General features: G+C 46.1%; 1 protein-coding gene across 2 annotated transcripts in view; it reads right to left on the reverse strand.

Moving 5' to 3' along the window:
• The window catches only part of Slc22a23 (solute carrier family 22 member 23), a 166,673-nt gene that overhangs the window by 43,903 nt on the left and 96,432 nt on the right, over positions 1 to 26,338 (reverse strand). For both annotated transcript variants that reach the window (XM_055595086.1, XM_055595085.1), the window contains exon 4: positions 1,464 to 1,632. In XM_055595086.1, the coding sequence (XP_055451061.1) occupies positions 1,464 to 1,632 (169 nt within the window). The remainder of the gene's footprint in view (positions 1 to 1,463; positions 1,633 to 26,338) is intronic.

A 26,338-nucleotide genomic window follows, 5' to 3' on the forward strand; every position in this document is an offset into this window, starting at 1 on the left:
GTTTCTATTAAGGTTGATACGGCAACAAAAGCAGTAGTTAATAATTATGGGAATTTAAGACCTGACATGTGAAGATTCTTAAAAAGTATCAATATAAATAAAAATATAATAATTACATTGATCATAACCATTAACATAAGCGAGACTAGGTAACCGGTACCAGTAAAAGTGTCTGTATTAATTCTCCCAGCCCAATTATTTACTATTACGACTTAGGGCACTGATGAACTTGAGGTCCAGAGGTTAAACCACCTGCCAAAGGTTACATGCCTATTCATGGGTAGGGCTCGAGGCTTTATGTCCAAGCCACCCTTCAGATTGGCTCCTCATGCACCATGATGCATGCATCATTTTAGTCTTAAAACAACCCCATGAGGTAGAATGATTGTGACCCACTTTTTATAGAGCTGACAAAGCAGGGAAGGGACAGCTTGCTGGGCCGGCCTAGCCAGAGTCAAGCACAGGGCGTGGCACCTTCTGTCACACACAGGCATACTGCAAGTGTTAAAGTCCCTGGGTGCTTCTCAAAGATAAAAACAATTTTGTTCTTAAATTTGTACATTTTGAATTCTTTCTTTCTTTGTTTTTTAAGCCAAGGTTGCTCCATGTAGCCTTGGCTCCTGGACTCGATTTGTAGACCAGGCTGGCCTCAGACTCACAGAGATCCTCCTGCCTCTGCCTGCTGGGATTACAGGCATGTACCACTGCATTCAGCTGAAGTTTTTCTTCGTACAGAATATTCATATTTCTTAGACAGTTAGGTCATAACGGAGACAGTATGTTCAATGCCCCCACAAGAGTTGTCAACTCAAAAACTTGTTACATATGGCTTTAAAAGTCAGATTAGATTAATCATAAGCAGATTTTTTTTTTTTTTTTTGTAAATGATCAGGTAAGTATTTTCAGCTGTGAGGGCCATGCCATTGCTGACACAGTAACTACAGGCGATGTATTTGTGAACATATGAGAATGGGTGCCTTCCAATAAATCTTTATTTGCAAACACAGAGGATGAGCCAGATTTGGGCAATGAGCTGAAATTTGTTCACCCCTCACCTAGAGAAGATATGGAGCTTAAAAAAAAAAAAAATCACTCCTTCAGCACCTCCCTTCCACACGTCCTGTCCTAACAAAAGACCTTCCTGCCACCTGGAAAGTCCACTTATAGCTATTCATCTCAATGTAATTATGTGATAGAGAGTAGCAGGTTAGTGTGACGTCATGGGTAGCTATTGGGGTTGGGGAATGGCACAAAAGGGCTCATTCCACAGTATGAACAATGTAAACAGTTAGTGTGTGTGTGTGTGTGTGTGTGTGTGTGTGTGAGAGAGAGAGAGAGAGAGAGAGAGAGAGAGAGAGAGAGATTTGAGGTGAGATCGATCCTATCAGGAAAATCATATTAACATTGTGGCGATCAGAGCCTGCAGCCAGGCACAGGTGAGGTACATCACGGAGGATACTCACGACCAGTAGAGCAGCATGAGCAGGAAGGGACAGATGATGAGGGCCTGCAACACCTGCCAATCTCTGCACAGCGCAGCCAGCCCCGGCATGAGGAACTGCCCCGCCATGGCCACGAAGCTTGCTACCATGGTAATCACGAACCGTTTTCCTGGAGGGCATAGCTCTATTCCTAGAAAACAGAAATAATAAGGGAGATTGAGTGCCACTTGCTTGCCTGATGCCTGGGGAGTCTTGTGCTAGTATGTCATTGCCTACGTGGGGGAACTGAGGCCTGATGGGGAAGAGAGAGAGGACATTGCTCAAGGTCACAGACCTAGCATGTGGGAAGGACATTGCATTTAAGAATGCTCTGCTCAGGAATGAAGAGGTGCCGCCGCTGCTGCTGAAGACAGATTTTGCATCTCATTATTCTCCTTCCTTTGCTCTTTGGCATTGCAGAGCCTGCTTTTCAGCAGGCCCCCTTGCTTCCCATGCCATCGCCTTCCCTTCCAACCTAGGCTGTGCACTGTGGTAGGCAGGTCCTCAGCCTCTGCAAGGTCTCTCTACTCACTCCCCACCTGCACAGCCATCCTTGCTCCTTGCCTTACACCAGCACTCAGTGAAGACGAACTCAGTGAAGACCCTAAGTTCATCTTCACTGTGAAACCAACACAGACTGCCCACACTGCACAAAACAAAAGCAAAGCTAGCTGTTTGACGCACACTATGTATGACCTAGCAGGAAAGTCCCTGCACCACACTGAAGCCTGCTGACCAAGACCCACCAAATGGAATAGAACTAAATGGCCCTTTTCTCCTGTCCACAAGAACCCAGTCTCTGAATTTGACCTTTTGTAAAAAAGGTAAGTTCCAGAACTTTTAAACTGTCTGTAGCACTTACGGGACAATCAATATGGACCTACTACATAAATACCTATAATAATATTGGTCCTTGATACTAGAAAAAATAGCTGGTTACACACACACACACACACACACACACACACACACACACACACCTACCTATAGACGATGCAAATTTATTTGCTCTTCTCTTTCTACATTGTACAATAGTCACTACATTTTTCTTGCTTGCTTTTTTTTTGGGGGGGTGCAACTAAAAGGATTAAAAGAGAAAAAGAAGGCCCCTTAGGAGAAAATCCTCTTCCTGCCTTCATGTCCAGAGACTGTTCAAAGGAGTGGCCCTGTGGCTTGGTTACAATAGTTTATCCACTGGCTGTCCAGAAACCATCCCAGGTCAAGAGGTTAACGGCAGTAAGCAGGGGACAGATGAAAGAGAGAGTGGATAAATCACTCTTGGCTGCAAGGACATCATCAGTCCTAACAAGCGCAGGGCACCGTGCCAACCAGCATCTACACCAGCTCGTTACCGGAGAAATATAATCCTGTCAGCAATTTCTGCTCCTTCTCGGCCACAAATGGTCATTATCATAGCTGCTGGGGAACACAAGAGAATCCTGGTCTTACTGGATAAACCTTACAAAGAACATTTTTGACATTTAACTAGGAAAAGAGGTTGCAGGGCCCTCCTGGGCCATTTGCTGTGATGCTGTCCCTCTCTGTGTCACAGCCCAGGCTCACTTAAGCGATACTTCTCAGCATGGCAGGGCGCGACATTTCTGCTCTCCAGGATAATAAAGAAAAGTCTCTCTGGACAGACTAACAGCTCTGGCTTCTACTCCTCACTTATTAAGCATAAGTAGACTTGACGGGAGAACCAGAAATCTACATCCACCAGAGTAGGCTCAGCAATGGAGGACTGCGTACAGACAGAATCCAGGTAGGAAAATTGAGTATACCTGTCACCTTTCTAAAAAAGCTGGAGGGGGCCTGAAGAGATGGCTCAGCAGTCACGAGCACTGTCTGCTCTTCTAGAGGTCCTGAGTTCAAGTCCCAGCAACGTCCTCTAATGTGGTATGATGCCCTCTTCTGGCATGCAGGTGTAATGCAGATAGAGTACACACACACACACACACACACACACACACACACACACACACACATACACACACACAAGCCAGAGGGATGCTGTTGGAGGATCCCATGGTTTCATGCTATGAGTGTGCTAGACTGTGTTGATTGCTGCTTTTCTTTTCACATTAATATCTACAACTGCAGCAGTGTTCCACTGTCTGTGATTTTTGTGTCCCATACTTCAGTTTCCTACAGTCAACCACAATCTGAAAACATTACATGAAGATCCCACAAATAAACAACCCACGGGTTTTCAAAATATGTATTTATAGCAGCGGTTCTCAACCTTCCCAATGCTGCCACCCTTTGATACACAGTTCCTCAAGCTGTGGTGACCCCCAACTGTAAAATTATTTTTTGTTGTCACCTCATAGCTGTGATTGTTCTATGTTATGGGTCATAATGTAAAGGCCTGTGCTTTCTGATGGTCTTAGGTGACCCCTGGGAAAGAATCATTTGGCCCCCTACAGGGGCCGTGATTCACAGGCTGAGAACTGATTTATAAATCATTGTGTGTGTGTGCGCGCACACACCGCACATCATACTTGTAGATGTCAGAGGACAAGTCTGTCCATCTTTCCATGGGTTTCAAGGGTTGCCAGGCTCGTACAGCAAGCAGTCTTACACACTGAGCCATCTCACGGCCCTACAATCAGTTCATTTCAAACTGCCCAGAGTTCCGAGAGGCAGGATGGAATCACTGGGGTGACTTAGCTCTCTGCCCAATGGACCCATGCTGTCACCCACTAGCCAGTCACTCAGTGATGTCCAGTTTTCAGATTGACTGTCTTGCCGTCACACGACACAGGTGCAGGCGTGTGTGAATCATTTCTCTGCACAACATAGCCATGGTAGACAAGTTACCTGCTTTCGAGTCATTAAGTGATTGTCTCAGTTTACAGACTGACCACAATAATAGCTCACTCCACGGGGGTGAATCATTCCTCTGTCTGACATATCATGCTGTATCCAGCAGAGTCTCAGTTTTCAGGGTAAATGACAGGCCACCCTACCCCATGACAGTGATTCACTCCTCTTTCCTACATGTCCACCCCTGCATAAGCTCTTGCCACTGGTGACATTTCACCTGTCCAAAGGATGCTGTGCTCAGTTGAGCCTCATTTTAAACATTATAATGGCCATGGACCTCAAGAATAGTAATGCCTGAAACTAGTATACAAAAGGGATGCAATAAAGGGCTTCTTTTTAAGAGGACAGGTGAAAACCACAGGAAAGAAAAAGACACATGGAGGTGGCTAAGTTCGACAGTGTTTACAGGGCTTGGTTCTTGCCTAACTTTCAGACATCCACTCCCACACAAAAGGAAGGGGTTGGGGCTGCCACTGGATTCTTTCAGCACAGCTCTCCTGGGGATGCCTAGTCCCACACACTAATCTATACTTCTGTGCAGTCATGCAAGGACAATGGGAAGCTTCCCAGATCCGGATCAACATCTGAAGATGAGTGAGGACAATGGTCCCTTGATGGGCAAGGTGCCTCTACACTCTCCCTCGGCTGCAAATGAGTTGTGGTAGCGATTGCATTTATTAGTGTGACTGTCAGTATGACAACTGTCAAACACTCATGCCTTTTCTTCTGGAGGTCCTCTTCTGTAAGCGGCTGTATGTTTTACTTCTTGTACCCCAAGTGGGACTCACAAACATGCATTGTCTGCATTATGCATGAATGAGGCAGGCCTGTGGCACCTACATTTGAACCAGACCCTCAGGCCTAGCTCTCTATAGCCTCTCCCTGTGGGCATCTGGGCCTTTCACAGAGTGTGGAGGATGAAGCTGCCTACTGTCTTCTGACCTCCCCTCCTTGCGTGTGGTCAGAATCAGACTTGATCTGATTTTACACAAATGCACAGTGGGCCAGCCAGTATCTACTATTCAGCTCTCCTGCTGGGGAGACTGGGGGACGCAGTGGTCTTTCAGAGGGGCACAGGTGTGAGCCTTTGCTGATAATGACTCTTCTGTGCCTCAACACACCAGAAGGTCTTTCCATACTGCAGGAATCTAACTGTTATGATGGTAGCATTAAAAATATGAAGAATAAAGAAAAAAAAAAGGTAAGTATTGAAGACCCACGTGCATTTTAGGCTTGCCATTAATTGCATGTTCCTTTTGGCATGGGAGCAACCAGCCTCTTTGAAAGAGCACAGAAAACGTCTGTCAGCACTCACGAGCAGTAGCCCAACACGTTACTACAAATGACGGTCCATTCTCACTCACTCTCTCTCGTCTCACCCGTCCACAGTGAGTCACACTTGCTCTTTTTAATTGTTTTTCAGAGAAGGCATGGAGTTTGTTCTATAAGTCAAGAGGAGATGAATAATGCATAAGCTCCTCTGTATATCTGATTTCATGGAAGGTCAGAACCAAAGGTGTTGGGGATGTAGCTCAGTGGTTCAGCTCTTGCCTAGTGTAGGGAGGGCCTTGGAATCCCAGCAATGCAAGAAGCAAAGCAAAACCCAAAAGAACAAGGAACAGAAACAGGCAAATCCAAGAAGACCATATCAAACATCTCATTATGCAAATGACTTTTCTTCTCAGGCTGCAATGGAGAAGGGTTATAAGCAACCACTACAGACTGGTTGTGACAGTTCATTCTTGCTGTCAGCATGACTTGAGTCTGGACACAAAGGAGATGCATCACCTTGTAAGGGCTTTCCCAGAAATATTTAACTGAGGAGGGAAGAGACCTGGAATATGGCTGACACCATTTCAGGAGCCCCTGGGGTCCCAGAGTGAAGGGGAGGTGGGGAAGAAGCCAGTTGAGAACCAGCATTCACGTGACCAGTTACCTCACACTCAACCCCACAGCCAGCGCCACTGTTGTCACCACACCCTCCCTCCCAACTGTGAACCCAAAGGAACCCTTTCTTACATTATTTCTGTCAGGTATCTTATCATAGCATTGAGAAAACTAACTCATGACCTAGCAGTGCTTTGCTGATACACAGAGATGGCTGAAAGCTCTGAGAATTAAATGGCTCCTGAGTAGACAGAGTGGAGGCCTTTGGTCAATAAATAACAATCGGGACTGTGGCCAGGACACTCTGAGTCCAGGCTGTGGGGACTGCCAGGGGCTCTGTAGGAATTATGGCCTTGTTTGGAGGCTGCAACTCAAGAAAATCTGCTTTTCGCAAACTAGCACAACTTTCTTGGAAGAAAAGTAAGTTGTGTTGCTAGAGCAGCCGCTTCTAGGGACGATGAGAAGCCAGGCAGATGGGGCTGGAGTGGCAGTAGGGTTGGGGGTGGATCCTCACAGCTGCCCAGCTGCTCCAGGGGGCCACACAGAACCTTCAGGAAGCCTGCCTCAGAAGCAGTCCGAGCTCATTTTGGGAGTGGGAAGGTTGAGGACAGTGGAAAGCGGCTCTATCTACCTCCACCACACTAGGAATTTGATGGCCTCCCTCCTCAGAAATCCCTGCATCTTGTACAGCAGTACCATCACAAGGCTGTATATACCGGTGGACCATATTCCATACACTTCCCCTTAAAGTGACGGTGCCAAAGCAGAGCTAGCAGGAACCAAGCATACATGGCTGCCCAGAGGGTCTGAGGGTGGAGAGCTCTGAAGTGGCCATAGGAGCAGCATCAGTAGGATCTGGCTCTACCATAACCAGGCATTTTCATGACTTCTACATTCTGTGGGCTAGCAATAAGAGCTGCTGGCTAACTACAGTGCAGTGAAAGCCTGGTTAAGGTGCTAAAAAGAAACCATGCATCTGGCACCAGCACTAGCAGAAGCTCTTACAGAAAGGAGATGATGCCTCTGGCCTATCCATAAATTAAGTGTAGATTCTAGAGTGCATCTCTCCCTTCACTCACTCATGGCCACTTACATTTGACCTGATGAGTTGTTAAGGCTTACTGCTTTGCTAATTTTAATGCCCAGTCATGGTTTTAGACATTCCTTGCTTGAATTATGTAACTTTTCTTTTTCCAATGATGGGAATGGAACCCAGGGCTTTATCCCTGTCAAACAAGCACTCTACATCTGAGCAACACTCAGCTTGTAGTTTAAAACTATGCCCTATGTTTAATGCTTGTAAGAGGCACCTCTTCAGTAGATAGCAGTATCCTCAGTGACAGCTGGAACCACTGCCATGAAGCACATCCCCTGATAAGCTCTGAGTCGCTGGCTCAGGACCTTTCTGTGTTAAAGCAGGAGCCCCAGAGCTGCCACCCAAATGGGTTGACAAAACATTCACCTGACTTCCAAACCTTGTCAGAGACACGAATTAGCTAGCAAAGGTTTAACATCCTCCTCCCATATCCTGGGAAGCTCCACAGACAGACACACTCCTTTAACTTTCCCCTGGAGTCAGCAGCCCTAAGCATTTAGCTGAAAACAAGCAAACACAAACAACCGATAACGCTTGACACTGATGACACTGCTCCTAGAGAAGCGGGTCCCACCCTCTAAAGCATGCCTTTATTCTTTACTAAGAATATTCTTATTTTTGGAGGTGGTGGGTGTGGAAGCCGGTCTGCACAGGGCACACGGTGGGCGAGTACTACGCAGCCGAGTGGAGCCGCTCTCCCGGCCCTTGACTTTGTTTGGAAAATGCCGTGTTTGCTGACAGAGGTAGGAGAAATGTACATTCCTTTGGGATCAAGTGTTCTGGAATTCTTTGAGTTCGCAGGGTTCTTCTGGATCTGTCTCGGCTGGCAACAAAGAAATATATTAACCGGTGGACGCTATTTAAGCCAGAGAAGTACAAATTCTCAGAATCTGTGTCTTGGGAACAAAGTGTGCCTTGCAGGGGACTGGCTGGTGTGTGGGTGGGGGGAGGGGTACGAGATCAGGTGTTCAAATCTCTTCCGGGCCTCTTCTGAGTTAGAGGAGTTTCTCCGAACTTTTGTGCTTCTGTTTCCTTGAGTAAACTGAAAATGATGATCACAACATGTATGTAGCTGCACCACACATGGAAAAGGCTGAACTGTGTCTGCACAGAGACCTGCTGGTCAGATTCCATGCTGTTGCAAATCATGTGTGAAGTGAATGATCTGAAGGAGGGAGGGTTTGTTTTGGCTCACGGTGTCCTTTCATCATGGCATGAAGGGTGTAGTGGAACAGAGAGCTCACCTCATGACAGCTAGGAAGCATAAAGATAGTGCCAGATAAAGCCGCAAAAGCTAACTGGGAAGAAGGTCTTCTGGGTCAGTCTTTGCCCCAGGGGTTGTGAGGTTTACAGATGGGGTGAGGCTTGTGAGCTGCCCCCTCCTTCCTGTCACCTTGGACATGCAACCCTCCCTCATGCGTGTCTTCTCTCCCATTGTTCCTACAGGAATCCGGGAAGAGCAGCCATGGTTCTCAATGGAGGTATGGCAAGGCTCCCCAGAGGGAGGTACACATGCTGTTTCTGGTGAGTTGAGCGAGGACAGGAGAATTTTTGTGGAGTGTTCTACACACAAAGACCTTTACGAAAAAGGCAGAGCTTGCAGTCCACAAAGCCCACAACTCTGCCAGGCCCACGGCCACTTTGGTTCAGGGTCTAAGTTACAGAGTTCAGTTGTAACAACACAGGTTAAGGCTGTTCACTGAGTGGACTCATGTGCTCTCTCCATGCTCCTCTGACCTTACACAGATTGGCAGCCCTCTTTAGCCAGGGAAGAAAAACGGGAAGTAAAACAAACCCTGTTTTCTCTGGTACCACTTCCTGTATCCTAGCTCCTGTTCAGCCTTAGAACCACTGAGTCCATCTGGTGGCCACGAGATGCCCCTAGAACAGTAGTTCTCAACTTCCTTAATGCTGTGACCCTTTAATACATACAGTTCCCCATGTTGAGGTGACCCCCAAACATAAAATTATTCTGCTGCTACTTCATACTATAATTTTGCTACTGTTAGGAATCGTACTGTAAATATCTGATAACAACCCCTGAGAACCATGTCCTAGACCACAGTTCCATCATGTTCATACCTGCCATTCCTCAGCAGGAAGAAAATGGCAGCTGCTGCCCCTAGTCCCACTGTGTCCCTCTCTCCTCCCACCATTCTTTCCTTCCTACCCAACTCTCTCCACATTATGCCTGAAAGTATGGGTAACATTTAATGATTACTGCATGGTCAAGGAAGGACATGGGCTCTGAGAGCTTGGAGACCAGATCTTCAGCCATGTGATTGTGGGATCCTTATTATAGCAAGAGAGCCCAAAATTGCTGGGCACAGAGACCCAAATAGCATCCCAAGGTAGAAAGCTGCTATTATCATGACAGCTCTAAGCCTTCCCTTCTAGAGGAGGACTTCATCTTTCCTCTTAGCTAAGACCTGCCAACTGACCGGTATGACCAAAGAGATTGGAAAAGAATGGTCCCCTCCCTTCAGAGAAAAGAAAAGAAAGCCAGGGGAACTTTTAAGGATTTCCTACAAACCACATTCTGCCAGGCATACAAATGTGGACAGCTGAATGCCAAGATGTAGAGAGGCAATACATCACTAACGGTTGGTACCTAACATATCGCCAGTGCTCTGAGCATGAGAGGCCAGCAATGCCAGCAAGCAGGTTTTCTTTTCTAATACATTAAACTCATTTAAAACACACAGTTCTATGATGCAGATACGACTTTCAGTGTTCATTTTACATAGAGGAATACCAAGGCTTAGAATGGTTGAGAATTTTATAAGAATTGTGGTATGTTCCCATGCTTCCTACACCTTTGCTGTAGACAGGAGCTGTCTACACATGGGCTAGAATCGAAGTTCTGAGGAGGTAAAGTAAGTGATCACCAATGCTCCTCAGAACCCAAGACTGGGCTAGGCACAGTAACTGAACACCAGTTTATTTTTCTGTTTAAATACAATAAAAACAACAACAAAAACAAAACCTATGTCTTTTTCTGAGATTGCTAAAGTTTTGCTTTGTTTTATATTTTAAAAGATGTTATTATTTTCATTTTGCCTGCATGTATGTATATGAACTATATGTATGCCTGGTGCCTGAGGAAGCCAGAAGAAGGGTCCAGGTCCCCTGAACAGGAGTTACAGATGGTTGTAAGTTGCCTTGCTGGGAACAGAACCCAGTTCTTTACTGCTGAGCCATCCATCTTTCCAACCTGGGCTTTGCTTTCTTGATGTCAGGGACTTCCTTTATAGCGCAAGCTGGCCTCAGCCTTGTGGTTCTAAAGCAACTCAGGGAAGAAAGTATTTAATTTAACTTGGAGGATGTAGTCCATCATCAGAGAAGCCAAGCAGGAACTTGAGGCAGGAACTAAAGCAGGGACTGTGGAGGAACACTGTTCACTGGATTGTTTAGCTAGCTTTTTTATATACCCTACCTTCACCTGACTAGGGATGGGCCACCCACAGGGGGCTGGGCCCTCCTACATTCAGCAATCAGGAAAATGCCTCACAGACATACCCATGGGTCAATCTGTTAGAGGCACTTCTTTAATTGGGGTTCTTTAATTTGTGTCCAACTGACAATGAACATAACCAGGACAGCTTCCCCAAGCCCTGGAATTACAGGCACATGCCACGGGACTCAGCTGTCTTCTGGGATTTTTGCAACAGAATTAATCTGGGCTGAGCTCTGCCACTGACTCCATGGAAGCTGTCCTGACACATGGAAGTCATCAAAATCCATACCATGCTCTCACATGCTGATAATAACCTTCAACCATGAAAGCACAGTGAGCCATGTAGCTCCACTTCCTTTCTAGATGAGAAATGGCTTCCTCAGCCTTCTGTCTTTTCTTTAAAACTAATATTATCCTTATATTACCCTTTAACAGCTGAGCCATCTCTTTGGAAACCTTATCGAAGATGAGTGAGATAGAAAGACATGGAGGAGACAGGAACTCCACAAGGAGAACAACAGAGCCAAAAAAAAAAAAACAAAAAAAAAACTGGGCCCAGGGGTCCCTGCAGAGACCGATGCTCCAACCAAGGACCATCCATAGGCAGGACCTAGACTCCCTTGTCAGAGGAAGCCCATAGGCTGCTCAGTTTCCAAGTGGGTTCCCTGGTGATGGGTACAGGAGCTGTTTCTGACATGAACTCAGTGGCAGGTTCTTTGATCACCTCCCCCTGGGGGGTGGTTTAGCCTTGCCAGGCCACAGAGGAAGATGATGCAGCTAGCCTTGATGAGACCTGATAGGCTAGGGTCAGACAGAAGGGGAGGAGGTCCTTCCCTATTTAAGGGACTAGGGAAAGGGCATAGGGGGAGAAGATGGAGGGTGGGTGGGACTGGGAGGAGACGAAGAAGGGGGCTACAGCAGGGATATAAAGTGAATAAATTGTAATAAAGAAAAAGAAAGAAAGGAAGAAAAAAGAAAGAGGCTTATTTAATAAATAAAGGCTAAATAAATAAATAAATAAAGCTAGTATTACCATTTGCTCAAAAAAAAAAAACAACTAATATTACAATAGCTCAAATTAGAAGCAAGGATTCAAATGCTAACAGTTTGGCTTTATAGTCTGTTTAAAAACCATGGGTGATGCTTGATAGCATGTACTTAAGAATTAGATGACAGTTTTAGGTTCCTAATATTTGATAAAAGCAGAGAAAGTAAAGGAGAGAAATGACGTTAAATATCAGAACAACTTCATTTAAATGTGATTTCTTGCATGCCAGGTTTGTCTGCTGTATTTTTAAGCTAGAAAAAGGACCACGGAGGGAGCTGGGTGGCTGCAGGATCCAGAACACGGTTTGGAGGCTGCTATCTAGTTTTCATAGTAAAGATTCTTCTCCCTCAGCTCCTCTGGCGCTAGCTTTGCTATGGGTCAAATTCACACTCAATAAGGGATCATGGATGAATGATTAGAGGATGCATTCCAGCAAGGAAAGCCTCACAGGACTTTGAGCTGGAAACCCTAGAGGGGTGCTAGCCAACAGAATGACCCTCAGTCCCTTCCAACTGTGCCCCATATCAACACACACTTAGCTCCCCAGTTGCCAGCCGGTATGGAAGATTTCCCAGCTTGTATTTCTTAACATCAGCATCCTTCCTAATGTTGTTTTAAACCACATTTATTCATTTATTCTCTCTCTCTGTAGTGTGTGAGTGAACATGCATGCATACACATACATGCAATTGTGCATGTATATGCACTTCTGGTACATGTGGGACATGCATGTGTGAAGAGGCCAGAGGATAACTGTGGATGTTGATATTTCTTTCCACAGTGTGACTGAACTCAGGTCATCAGGCTTGGCAGAGTGTCTTAACCGATGACAGTTGTTGTTTGATGAGGTTGTCAGGTGCTTTTCTTCTCTGTCTCTACCTCTCCTTCCCACTCCTTGTATCAGGGATGGAACCAAAGTCTAGGTGTATTCTGGCCTAGTGCCCGACCAGAGCTATTCTCCTAATCTCCGTCTTATGCTGTGCCTGTCTTTAAAAAAATGCCTTTCTTGGAGCTGGAGAGATGGCTCCAAGGTTAAGACTGCCTGCTGCTCTTGCAGAAGAGCTGAGTTCAGCTCTCAGCACCCACATCAGGAGGCCCACCCCTGCCTGTTACTCCATCTCCGTGAGATCCAATGCCTTTTTCTCGCCTCCCCAGATGTCTGCACTTACATTCACACACCCACAAACATACACATGATTTAAAAATAAAAATAAAACTGTAAAATAATTTTCTTGGGTTTGTTGTTCTTATAGTAGACCCAGGATCAATCCCCAGCACCCAGATGGTGGCTTAGAACTGTCCAGTCCCCGAGGATCTGGGGTCCTCTCCTACCTAGTGTCTCCTTCCCTTTAGAGCTGCCCCTACCTGTACCCACTTCCTCCTGGAATAGCTTTGATGAAGAAGCCCACTGGCTTCCATCTGGCCAAATTACTTCCCCTTGGGTCTGTTAATCTGTCTCCCATGTCTCAGCTTAATCTCTAGACTGGAAGTCTGACTAATTTGAGAATTCTGGAAGGAGATTCCACTGATGTTGTGTCTGTGCTTCAAGCTGCTGAGGGGAGATTATGACTCAGCTCTGAGACAAGGCTGCTGTGTGCATTTATAGGCTGCTCCTAGCTTTATTTATCAAAATGCCTTTATCAGCTTCAGCATCCTCAGCTGATCAGAATCAACATCTTCACTGGGCATGCAAAGCTGATTCTGATTTTTCCTTCCATCTTTCCTTGGACATCACTCTTGATGTTCAGTTATTTTGTAAAGAAGAATTTGATTTCCAGTGAGGTCATTCCCTTACCCTAAAAATGTAGTCTTGTCGGCAGCGGCAAGTTACAGTCCCTCTATAGAACGGATGTCGCTGTCGCATGCCGTCTACCCCACCAACCCAAGGGGTCCCCCGTCACTCAGAACAGAAGCAAAGGGTTTCAGGATGACTCCAGCCCCAGTATTAGTATACTGTCTACCCCTCCCCTGTCTTTAACCTCTCCGGTTGCCATCCCCATCACTCACTTCCACCACACCGGCTTCCTTAAGGTCCACATGCCCAGGAGGTTCCTACCCAATTGTCATTGTACTGTGAGTGATACCAAGTCCCAGCCTCCCACCCCGCAATTGGTGATTCCTGCTTCTCACCTCCCCTTGTTCCTATTGTAGTGGAAGAGGTCTCTTTGACATAGAGAGCTTCATGGCCACACACCTGTTGCTGACTCTAGTGCATTCCCCATCTAAGGACCACTGTGGCATGCCCTACAAATGTGCTACTTATCCCTCCTCATAACCGGGAAGAGTAGATACGATTCTACCAGCTCATTTCAGAGATGAGAAAAACACACAGGTGGGAATCCTAGGGCAGGGATTTCTGATAAGTTCTCGGGGACTCCACTAGAAGCAGGGCTCTGAACGCTGTAGGACCCACAGTATAGGCCCCTGCATGCCAGCACTGAGGCCCCTGGCTAGTGCATATTAACACCAGCACAGGGTGCTGGAAGGATTGCAACACCAGGTGCCCTGCCAGCCCTGGCACCATCAGAGGTTAGCTTTGCTGCCTTATGTGACTTTTCTCTGTTGGGGGAAGAAAAGCACACCACAATGTTCAATGCCAAAAGAACAAGGCAGGCAGAGGCCCAAAATGCCCTGGAGGTGCAAAGAAATTGAAAAAAAAAAAAAATTCTATTTCAGATGAAAGAAATCTCAGAGATATGGAGCAGGGCTGGTAGAGCCTGGTACTAGTCAGATCAGGCACATGTGGAATTGGTGGGCATGAGAGGGGAGAACATGACAACCGCCGAGCTCTTGCCTTGCTTGAAGATCTTGAAGTTTAATTAGAAAATAAAACACAGCCGAGGTCTCACAAAACACGACTAGGGTCAGGGCCCGACTCACACTGCCAGTCTGAAGCCACTGATCCCCATCCAACCAACTTGTTTTATTCAAGGGGAAAATAAGGTCAGGGAGTCAGTTGGTGGTAAAGGCAAGGCAGGATTCCAAGCCTCGGGCTCTCTGACCTCACCACATTGCCTTTGGAGAATATAAGCAAAAAGGATTGCTCTGGGTTCAGTTTTAAACTGAGATGACAATAAAAACAGAAATCAAACCTGGTGGGGCGAACGGCAGTTAAAATTAGCGCATCCCTCCCCCAAAGTGGGAAACCCGTCTGTGCCAGCCAGCTGAATGGGGAGTCAGGTCAGGAAGGGACTATGTTGGCAGAAAGCTCCAGTAAGTGGTTTTCTGCCCAACCCAACTGAAATATTTTCGGCAGGAGCAGTTCTGAGACTGAACAGGACTCAGCACCATCTTTGTTTTTAACAATGCTTAGCCCACTGTGTCTGTGTGTGAGGATGGGCCATGAGTAATTGGATACCATTACACCCCAGTCCTCAGTCAAGTCCTGCCTCAGGAATTTAGCCACTCAGCCGTCTCTGCAGTGAATTTCTGTTGTTCGCATGCCCGTGTGTTCACTGTGGAACAAAAACTCGGAGGGCAGAATGTTCCCGGGTCCTAAGTAGGGGGCTTTACCACACATGTCATGCAGTGTGCCAAGCGTGGGCTCGGTAAATAGACGCTGAGTAACATTAATGACCTTCAAGTAACAAAACACTCCCTAGTTAAATCCCCCAGTGTTTAAGCCAAATTCTTCCTCAGCTGGACTCAAGTTTATTCCACTGTGACTCCACTCACAGCTGTGTGGCCTCAGGGCAGCCCTAACCTCTTAAAACCTTAGCTCAGTTAAGGGGAGAGTGGAGCATTCTTCTTGGAATTTAGGGCTTCTTCCCCCTCCCTCCCCCACCTCTGGGGGCTCCATCTGCCTCCAGTTCTAAGATGAGCTACAAGTGAGCTGGGCTGCTCCGGGCTGCTCCGAAGGGCCCTACAAGCTGTAGAGAAAGCACGTAGACATTTGCACCTCACCTACCAACCTGAAGACCTGGGAGTCAGAACTGCCGGGTGACTGTTGACAGGGGCTGGAGGAGGGAGACTGTCCACTTTTCCAAGCACACTCATTTGAGGGCCTGCTGCTGCTTTTTTTTTTTTTTTTTGGGGGGGGGGGTTAATATCTTACTATGATGTCCAGGCTGGGGACAGAGGCTCACCCAATCACAACCAGCTCTCAGTGCCTTCTGAGGAACTCTCCCCTTGGGGAGCCCTTTCCTCTAATAACTCAACTGACACACTGTTGGTGGTTACTGGCCCCCATTGCTCTCACAGGTGAAAACGCCTTAAAGGCCAGATCCCTGGTGTGCCATTCCACTCTCCACACTTCCACCCCGTTTATTGGCTTGTTTGTTTTCTCACCTGCTGTTCTCTTCAATGTTCTTGCCAAGCAAGATGTTTCTAAGCTTCGTGGCCCCCTCCTTCCACTCCCTGCGAGCTGTCTTGGTCCACCTAAACCTGCTCCTCCTGCTATCACTGCCTAGCTTGGCCACCCTTCCTCCATTTCCCCCTTTTTCTGGACCCCTAGAACCATGTTCTAGAACCTTCTCTGCACCTTGGTTTCCCTCACAACTGTGAAAAGAAAAGCAGGGTTGCTTATCTGTGTCCTTATCGATGCCTGGCATCTGATTCACACTTGGATGCCCGAAGAACACCTACTGAGTTACAACCTTGAGTCTACACGGGTGGGAAAGGCACTTTCTATGAGGGCCACCTTGAAGTGGATAACTGAAAAACAAAACAAAACAAACAAACAAACAAACAAACAAAAAAACCCACCAGGATCTTTACTAACACAATTACATGAAGGCACAAGGGCCCAGATCAGAGGATTGCCTCTAACACAAAAGCAGTGAATTCTTCAAAGCTGTTCCACCGCAGAGGAACAAGTGGGATCTTCATTTAATCAGGGTTTCCAACCTAGCCCCCCCCACTGCTCTCAGTGAGCACTTGCTGCCCAGGGCAGAAGGTGGAGTTACAGAACTGCAAAAGAAGAGTGGGGGCAGAGGTTAGGCAGTTGCGGAGGGCTTGGCATTGGTGTCTTTCATTTAAACCTGGAAGGAATCTAATCATGAAATAATTATGATCATTAGGACCCTTATTTTTAAGGGGCAGGCTGGGCGTTTCCCATGTATCTTATTTAATCTCCTCCTCACTGTACTGACCAACTCAGTGGCAGGGGTTTATCTTTTTTTCTTCTTTTCTTGTGCTGGGGGTGGGACTCGGGGCCTTGTTCTAGCAAGGTAGGCAAGTACTTTGCCACCAAGCTATATCCCTAATGCTGGTGCCACACCCTTCCAAGAGCTCATGTAGCCCAGCATGGCTGCAAACTTACTATATAGTCAAGGATGACCTTAATCTTCCTGACTTCACCTGAAAGTGAATTGTAGGATTCACTATAATATAACAAGATAAGCTACGATTATAGAGATATGGCATCATTCCTGGACTCTCTCTCTCCTTCCCTCCCTTCTTCCCTCTCAGCAACCCTCTACTGTACCCAGTAACATTCTTATTTGCAGCCCAGGAGATCTAACTCAGTGCTTCCATAAATACAGTATTTATTCAAGTGAAGATGCCCCGAGTTCCAGCTCTGGGATCCACATGGCGGAGAGGGAGAACTGATTCCCAAAAGCTGTCCTTCACATGAATACTATGGCATGTATGCACCCACAAACACACATAAACACAACTAAATTTAAAAAATATTAAGGATGTAGATGACCCTGCAGTTACATCTTTAAAATTATACCACTTATACTTGTATGCTAGCTTTTACTATAAAGAGAACAGTGCTATGAGAGAATTGGAGCTCTGTGCAAGATGAAAAGGGGTAGCATGAAGACAAGCTCAGCTCTGTAAGCGATATAGACCTTCAGGGCTCCTGCTTTAGTCTGAAAACACTGCTGCTTTGAGCAGAGTCACTTTTCCATTGAGGGTGACCACACACAGAATGGGGAGCAAGAAAGGGACTGATAAAGGGGTCCATGGATGAAGTGATGCCTAGGCTGAACCCCAAGAGACATGGAAAGGTGCTAAGGGGAGGGGTGGAGGTACACACCACCTATCTCAAAGGTAAAGGAAGGGCAAAGAGAGGGAGGAGCCAACCATTCCCCAAGGATTCGTGGTCCTTTTGTTGTCAGCCTCTGGCAATGTTTTCATCTGTGGAAAGTGCCTTGTAATTCTGAGAGAATATAAGCAGTGTCTTCCTGCTCCCTGCAACAAGATGATAACAAACTGTCCTGGACACAGACCTTTAGTGGATGGGGAGAGCAGGCATTCATTCTTCGACTCCACCCAGCTTTTGTCTGAGCCTTTGCCTCTTTTCCTGGAGCAGCCCTGGCCCTGGGTGAGGGCCTTAGTGTTTTAAGCTATGATGTTGGAAGACTAGCTAAGCATCCTTTTGTAGACATGCACAATTCAATCTATCTGTGCTCAGGGCTGGGGAGAGAGATAGCTTAGTAGATAATAGCACTTGCTATGAAAGCAAGAGGATATGAGTTCAAATCCCTCGCACTCATGTTAAAAAGCCAGAAGTGGTTGTACATGCCTGTCACTCCAGCACTGGAGGATGAAGACAGGCCGATCTTGGGAGCTGGCTGGCTAGACCGTTCAGCTAAAATCATGAGCTTTAGGTTTGGAGAGACCCCATCTCAAAAAACTTAAGGTGGAAGGTCATAAAGGAAGAGTCCACACATCCAAGTCTGGCTTCTTCATGTGCACACATAAGAACACACATATGTTCATATACCACACACATGCACGAACATGCATGCATACACAGAATAAAACAACTTGACTGAATCCTCCAGAACCCATTTCTTCACCTTTTTTCCTCCCTGTCGGGAGGTCTCAAGGCCACAAAACCCCTCCTACAAAGCCACTGTGACTTGGAGCACCGGGGCAGGAGTCAGGAGTTGAAAGTAGCTGGAATTTCCATTTTCTATATACTGTCATGTGACCTTGAGCCAGGTGTTTAAACATGCTCTGTACTCTTTAAAAGTGACAGTAGATACAGCCGTACAGCCTGGGTAAATCGGTTCTAAGGGTGAGCTCAGGCAAAATGCTTGCACCTTCATTCAGTGCCTGGAGCAGCACTTGAGTGTGGAAACTCAGGAGCACAAACAGCTATGGTTGGCCGTACCCCACTCCCCCTCCTTTTTTAAGCAGTGACAGCATCTGAGACAAAATGCCCCTTTAGTTCCGAAGGATCAACACAAATGAACTTCTGTAAATGCTTATGATTGGCAAAAGTTGGGGGCTTTTTGCATGAAAATGGCAGCTTGCAAAGTGACCTCATTTTTAACCACAGCCCTTTTCCTAAATGTTCCTCTGTGGAAAGGCAAAAACTGATTTTCAAAGTCCCACATGAAAAAGCACTAGACAATTGCCGTAGTAAATTTCTAAGGCGACACAACACAGTCCTTGTGGAAGACAGAGGACAAGGCCGCCTGTGAAAGGCCAGCCTGTCATGTGCTGGAGCCTAAGACCACAGAATCTGGGGGTTGAGAGCAATGTCAGGGCAGGGGTGCTTCATGCATGTGTTAAGAAATAGAAGTAACAAAGGATGAAGTTCCTCCGGATGAAAGCCCCATTTCCACACCGCATTCTTTCTCTAGGGCGCAGCGTTAAATGGACTGGACTGAAGTCCACCACCAATCGGCCATGCACATAGGGGCCCCATCATCACACAGGCCTGTCAGTCACTTCCAGCCACTCAACACCACTGAATCAGACTGCTTTGAGTCTGGGGATCACAGGGGTCCTGCAGAGTCTTGGTCCTGAAGGAAATGCATTCGGAATGCAAAGCATTTCACGGAAAGAGGTGGGCTCCAGCCTGAGTTCTTAGAGGCTGGTGGGATTCGCCCGAGAAGCCCTCTCAAGGGGAGAGAACTTTAGAAAGCATTCGATCCGCTGGGAGGAAAATGCGAAGTGACTCAAATGCTAGCAGCTGGAGAATTACCAAACACAGCTGTTATCCCAAAGCCAAACTTTTACAGGGCCCAGGGACCCTTCATGTCAAGGTGAAGTTATAAAGATAGATTTGAAGTTCAACTTTAGTGAAATGTCAGTCAGACCTCCCTGGAAACCCCCTACTGGATTAGATGAGTTCTCTCCCTGAAAACACAGGGGGTGAAAAATCAGGGTATTCTACAGAGATTTGAGTCATAACCGCTGTTCCCAGGGTATCAGGTGACATTCAGATGTAAATGTCACCAGAGAGGAACTACAGCAGACATCTGGGGTCCAGTGTTCAGCCTGCACTTTTGAGTCTCCTTAGGCACCTCTCACCAAGAGAACAAAAGAGAATAGAGGAACACCCACTGTGAGCAAAGATCCCAGCGGAGTGCTGGGGGTGGGGAGAAATGGCAGAGCAAAGTGGAAAGCAAGCACAGGCCTGGCCTATCTTCACACTTGGTTAAAACTTAACCCATGTAATATGCTTTGGGAAAAAACATCATGTATATCATTTAAAATAACAGTCAACAGTTTTTGTTTTGTTTTGTTTTATAACTTAAATCTCTGTATATTTCTCCCACTGCCTAAACAAATCTGAGCTCCTAAGTAGTTACATATATTTTAATTTGTGGGCAGAGGACAAATCTGCTCAGCAGAGTTAAAAAGATAAAAACCAAAGTTAGCGATTCTAAAACCAGTGATTTTATCCTTGAGATCAACCAGGGAGGCTTAAATTTCAGGTGTGTCTGCGTGAAAACTTATTTTCGGCTACCGTTTTATCCCTAGATGGAACTCTTAATTTCAAACCAAACCCAGAGTGGTTTGGTGTCTGGGCTGGACAGTTTTATGTCAACTTGACACAAGCTAAACGTCATCTGAGAGGAGGAAACCTCATTTGGGAAAATGCCTCAGTAAGACTGAGTTGTAGACAAGCCTGTGGGGGATTTTCTTAATTAGTTAGATTTTAGTTATTAGGAAAATTAGTTATTTTCTTAATTAGACTGTGGTTTGTGCCATCCCTGGGCTGGTGGTCCTGGGTTCTATAAGGAAGCAGGCTGAGCAAGCCATGGGGAGCAAGCCATTAAGCAGCACCCCTCTATGGCCTCCGCATCAGCTCCTGCCTTCAGGTTCCTGCCCTGTTTGAATTCCTGTCTTGACTTCCTTCAGTGACCAACCAGGATGTAAAAGTGTATGCATAAGCTAAATAAACCATTTCCTCCCCGAGTTGCTTTGGTCATGGTGTTTTATTGCAGCAACAGAAACTTTAAGACAGTGTCTTAAGAACATGCTTTTCTTTTTTTTTTCTGCATATAGCCCCAGGACCTCATCTCTCCCCTACCCTGTGTGCATGCATGTGTGCTCAATCTTGTTCTCTCTCTCTCTCTCATTATCACTCTGTTTTCTTCCTATGTATACACACCTCTGGGAGTGGTGCTTACTTTCGTGACTATCATCAGATCTTGGAGTCCTATACCCAGATCAGCCCAGGAAGCCACATGTTCCAGGAACCAGGTATACATTAAAGCTTAAGAATTCTCATCATTAGGGGCTGAAGGGGTGGCTCGCAGTTAAGGGCACATACCGCTCTTGCAGGAGGACTGGGAATCAGTTTTCCACACCCATGTCAGGAGGCTCACGACCGCTCCAATTCTAGCTCCAGGAGGGGCTCCGATGCCTTTGGACTCTGAACATTTGCACTCATATGGACCTACCCACCCTTATACACTTAAAATTTTTAAAATACATCTTCTTTGTCTAAAAAAAGACAATCTTCACTATCAAATGTTGGTTGGTATCTGGTGATTTTTCCAGGTGCCCCAAACCATCATCATAGAAGCAACACCTTCATGCTGGTGTTGCAGTGGGAAGCCTTCTTCTCCTTCTCAGGTTCAGCATGTGGAAGTCTATGAATTACACCGATAAAAGAGAAACACGAGAAAGAGACACAGCCACCTCATGCATTTAATCTGAGTGCCATAGTTCGGCCACTAACTGTCCCCAGAGGCCCAGATGTTGATGGTTTGGAGCTGGGGTTGTCACCCTAGAGGTGAGAGAAAAGAAACAGGATTTGTGGAAAGCGCCTTAGGTCAACCGGAAGCTGCCTTCAAAGGAGAGTGTGGGTCTGTCTTTTGCTCCCTGGCCCCAAAGCAAAACATTTCAGTCGATCACACACTTCCCCCACGATGTGCTGCCTTGCCTCCAGCCCAAAGACAGAGACAACAGATTGCAGACCACAGTAAATCCTTTTTCTTTGTAGCTGATAGCCTCAGGTATTTTGTTATAGTGATGGAAAGCTGAGTGATACACCAAAGAAGCTCACGGAGTGGCTTAAAGGTTACTGTTTGGGGTTTTGTATATTGTCTTAACATAGAGAGGGATGTAAGGTCTCAATGACTAGAGATACAAAGGGAAAATACTGAAAATTTTTAGTAAGGTTTGCTTGTGCACTTTCTCACTGGGACACCAGCTTAGTTCTGTGGACCAGAGTCACTCTTTGTCCCTGGAAGGGAACCTCTCTTAAAGGGGACTTGTGACAGCTGAACTCTTTCAGAAGGCTCTCCACTTAGGTGGAGACAGGAGCTCACATGGAGTGTCTTCTGGCATCTGTCAGTTTGTAAGGTTATCAGCTCCCAATACTCTGTGAGCCTGGAGATGTGTTCTAGCACTTACTGTCACCCACATTTCCAGGTATTGCTAACCACCATGGTTAGGAATAGGACAGCCCTTCTAAGCCAGCTGTCAAATGGGCTTTGGGTCACCCAGTCTACAGTACCCAGGACTTGAAGGAAGATCTCATTTCAAACACAAGATTTAGCCCCTGGCCAAGTTGCGCTCTCTCTCTCTCTCTCTCTCTCTCTCTCTCTCTCTCTTTCTGTGTGTGTCATCATTCAAACATGTCTTCCTTTTAAACTTTTTTTTTCTAATCAGATTAGCATAATTTTTCAGCATGGCCATTAGAAAACCCAGTCCTTAATGAACTGAGCTTATCAACCAGGGCTCACTCTGATGTTTGCAGAGACATAATTAAACACCCAGCAAGCAGCCAAGTGGCCGAGGACACAGGTTGCTCCTGAATTACCCATCTGCCCCACACATAACAGCAATGATTGATGACCTTAAGGAGGAGAAGCCGGCACAGGGCTAATCGATGTCAGGCATCGCTGCACTCTGGAGAGCAGCTCTGGTGTGTGCCAGAGTGAAGTGAAACACCTCGTTTGGGAAGAGACAAGCTGGACGGCATGAGGGAAGAATGGCCTTACAGATATCAAGTACAGCAGTATTACCTTCAATAAATGTTAGGCTTGGTCATTTGCTGCTGACTTAGGAACTGTTTTTGTGAAGGGAGTGGGACAGACACTAAGACTATATAGTCCTGTCCTCGACAGCACTGGAATACACTGACCGGCTTTTGCATCTTCTTTTCCTAGAACTACACTCTCCGAAAGTGTAGGTATCTGTGGCTATTTCAATTAATTAAAGCTTAATGATGTTTAAAATTCAGTTTTCCATTGCATCAGTTATATTTCAAGTGTTCTATTCCCCAGCCCTGACCTAGAATGTGATGCTAAAATATTGAAATGAAGCTACTAAGCCAGCATTCTCCAACATATGTAAGTAGGAAAGAAAAGACAAAGTTAAAATTTCAAGTTATATAATGTTTTGCGTATTCTGAGAAGGTATATGGAACAATGAGGAATACTTACAGCTTAGTGTTTAACCTGGTCAAGTCTCTACACTTGTATTTCAGTCCGTATATCTGCAGCTATAACAAAATACTTGAGGCAGAGTACTTATACAGATTCCAAATTCTGGTGGCTGGAGGGTCCAAAAAGCGTGGTACTTGAATCTAGAGAGGATCCAGAGCTTTACCCACCTAGAGAGGTGGGAAAGCGAAACAGGACGTGCAGAAGAAACTGAGCGCATGACGTGGCCTCGTTTTATAACAACTCACTGTTCAGCATACTAACCAAGTTCTTAATTAACCACATTACTCCCTTCTAAAGATGGTGCCCTCAAGACTTTCTGCTAGGAGCTATCAAAGAGTCTACAGCACCCTAATGCACTGAGGACTACACCTCTAGCTCATGAACTTTTGGAGAACACACTCAAACCACAGCAGTTTCCATATTGTCCCCTTCTCTACTGCCCTCCTTTTTGAGTGAATAAAACAACATGGAAACAGAAGTTCCATAGGATCCTTTCTTTATGTATATGTATGTGGGCACATTCACACCCACATGTGAAAATGAGTGTGTGTATGCATGTGAAGGCCGGATCTTAATGTGGGGTGTTTTCCTGTACTGCTCTCCACCTCAGTTTCTCAGGCAGGGTCTTTCTCTTAACTTGGAGCTCACCAATTCTGCTAGGCCTGGCCAGTGAGTCCCAGGATCCTCCTTGGCCTCCTCAGCATTAGAATTACAGGCATGCGCTGAAATATCTGGCCTTTTACATAGGTACTGGCTGTCCATCCAAGCCCAGGTCCTTGGGGTTATGGAGCAAGCACTAAACCGACTGAGTCATCTCCCCATCCTCTCACTGGATGGAGCCTTTTATGAGTCATATAAGCATTGCATTGAAAAGTTCAAAGGATACAAGTGGCACAGGCATATGGTTAAAAACCTGGCCCTGGAGCCAGACAGCCTGAGTTCTGAGTATCCTGGAGAACTCAGAGTAATTCTAGAATATCAGGAAATCCATTAGGGATTAAGGTAAAACTCATTCAAATGCACAAAATAATGCATACATAATCTCTTTTTAGAGGCAGAAATGGAGAGTGTGTCTTGCAAGAGCGAACTCTAAATTTTTAGTATAGTATCAGCATTTGGCCACCAGAAACAGCTTCTGTAGCACCTTTTGGTTTCATAATTTCAGAGTAAGCTTCTTGCAATCTGCTCACCTGCTGCCTTCTTAAAAGAGAATAAAGGTGTGTGTGTTAGCTTACAGCAAAAGTGAAGGAAAAAAAAAAAAAAGATGGTCTTTAGGCAGTATACAGAGCCTGAGCCAAGGCAACTATCTTTCTAGTCTTGGTGAAGCCTTCAATGTGTTTGAAATATCAGGAAGCAGGTGGGCTCATCACTGAGCTAGCATCTCTCGTGCAAAGAAAGCAGCTGTTTGTTGATGGCTGGCCAGACAAAAGATCCCCTGAGGAGATGGTAATGAATTGTCCCTATATGTGGATGCACAGAACATCTATCTGCTCTGTCCAAACTCTTTACGCTCTTTTATTTTTAGTGTCACATCCACTATATACCCACATCCAGCAGATTCCAGCCTGACACCAGCGTTTGGAAGATGAGTTTCAGTGGGTGCAGAGATGCAAGTGACCAGAAATAAATTAATTAATAAATAAATATTTAAATGAACGAATGAACGAACGAATGAATGAATGAATGAATGAACGAAAAAAAAAACATTGCTTGAGTTCTGGATGGTCCATCTTTATGTACTCTTTGAGGAAGATCATTTTTGTCATGAGGAAAGTACCTGAAATCTATATCCTCAAAACATGGCACATGAGAAACACAGGAGTCATAGCTACATGTATGAAGCAGCATCTCATGTCAAATGCTGTGGACCTTAGGAACATCTTTTTGTTACTAGAAACTGGCTTACGTGATGTAAACAGACCTTTTTCTTGTTCTGTTTGTTTGTTTTCTTCTGGGTTTGTCTTTCTATTTGCAACCTGCTGCATGGGCAGCTAAGCCTCTGTTATTTAGCCCAGTACCTCCCATTCTCCTAAGTATAGAGACTGCTCTGGGCTTCTCTGGTACTGCAGTCCATGGCAAGTGACAGTGAAGTGACATGGTATACAACCTTGCTGCCAGCCACTCTACTTCTGACAGGCTCCCTCCACGTTAGCACTAATGTGTCCCATTCATGGGCAATTTGGCCTGGTACCGAAGGAACTTTTCCCTACGCTAGCGGCACCGGTTGGCCCCATGTCCACAAGAGGAACCCGACTGCACCTCTAGTGCTTCAGTTGTCAATGTGACATGACAGTGCTGTCTGCCCAGAGTTCGAGTTCCGCATCTCTGAATCTCTGATCACATGCTTCTGCCCTTCTAAACTCCACATGTATGATGGGAATGGACCTCACTCCTGCCCTACCCATACAGATGCTAGCTCAGCCTCAATGTCTATGCCTGCCTGTTGCCCACAGATTCCCACAGTTGCTTCAGATCTGAGCTGAAGATATCACATCCCACCTTTTCCTCCCCTGCATGGTCCTAGCACAAGCTTCCTGTGTATGGATTTTCTTTGCTCTAGTCATTCTACCCATTGCCACAATTTTGATACAGAGAGGTCAGGGCCCCCTCCAGCTTAACAGCTGATTCCCAGACAACCAAAGGCAATGGGTCCTCTCCAGGCCTCCCAGAGCTTCAGGACTAGAGCTACCGGCACTGTATCTCTGGCTGGGATTCCAGTGCCTGAGGCTCCTTTCCGGCTTCCCTCCCACTCTCCTGGAGGACCTCAGCACATCACTCACTGACTTTCAGTTCCCCAAACGCACCCTCCAGATGCCTTTCTGCCACACCTTTGTTGTCTCAGTCCTCTTGTGAGAAGCATTCAGTCCTCGTGGCACCAGGAGGAATTCTCACAGTCTTAAAATCCAGGTGAGAGTCCTCAACCCTGGCGAAGCCGTCTTGACATACAGCTAT

This window comes from Psammomys obesus, unplaced genomic scaffold, assembly GCF_907164565.1.
Source record: "Psammomys obesus unplaced genomic scaffold, mPsaObe1.curated_primary_1811, whole genome shotgun sequence".
NCBI classification, from domain to species: domain Eukaryota; kingdom Metazoa; phylum Chordata; class Mammalia; order Rodentia; family Muridae; genus Psammomys; species Psammomys obesus.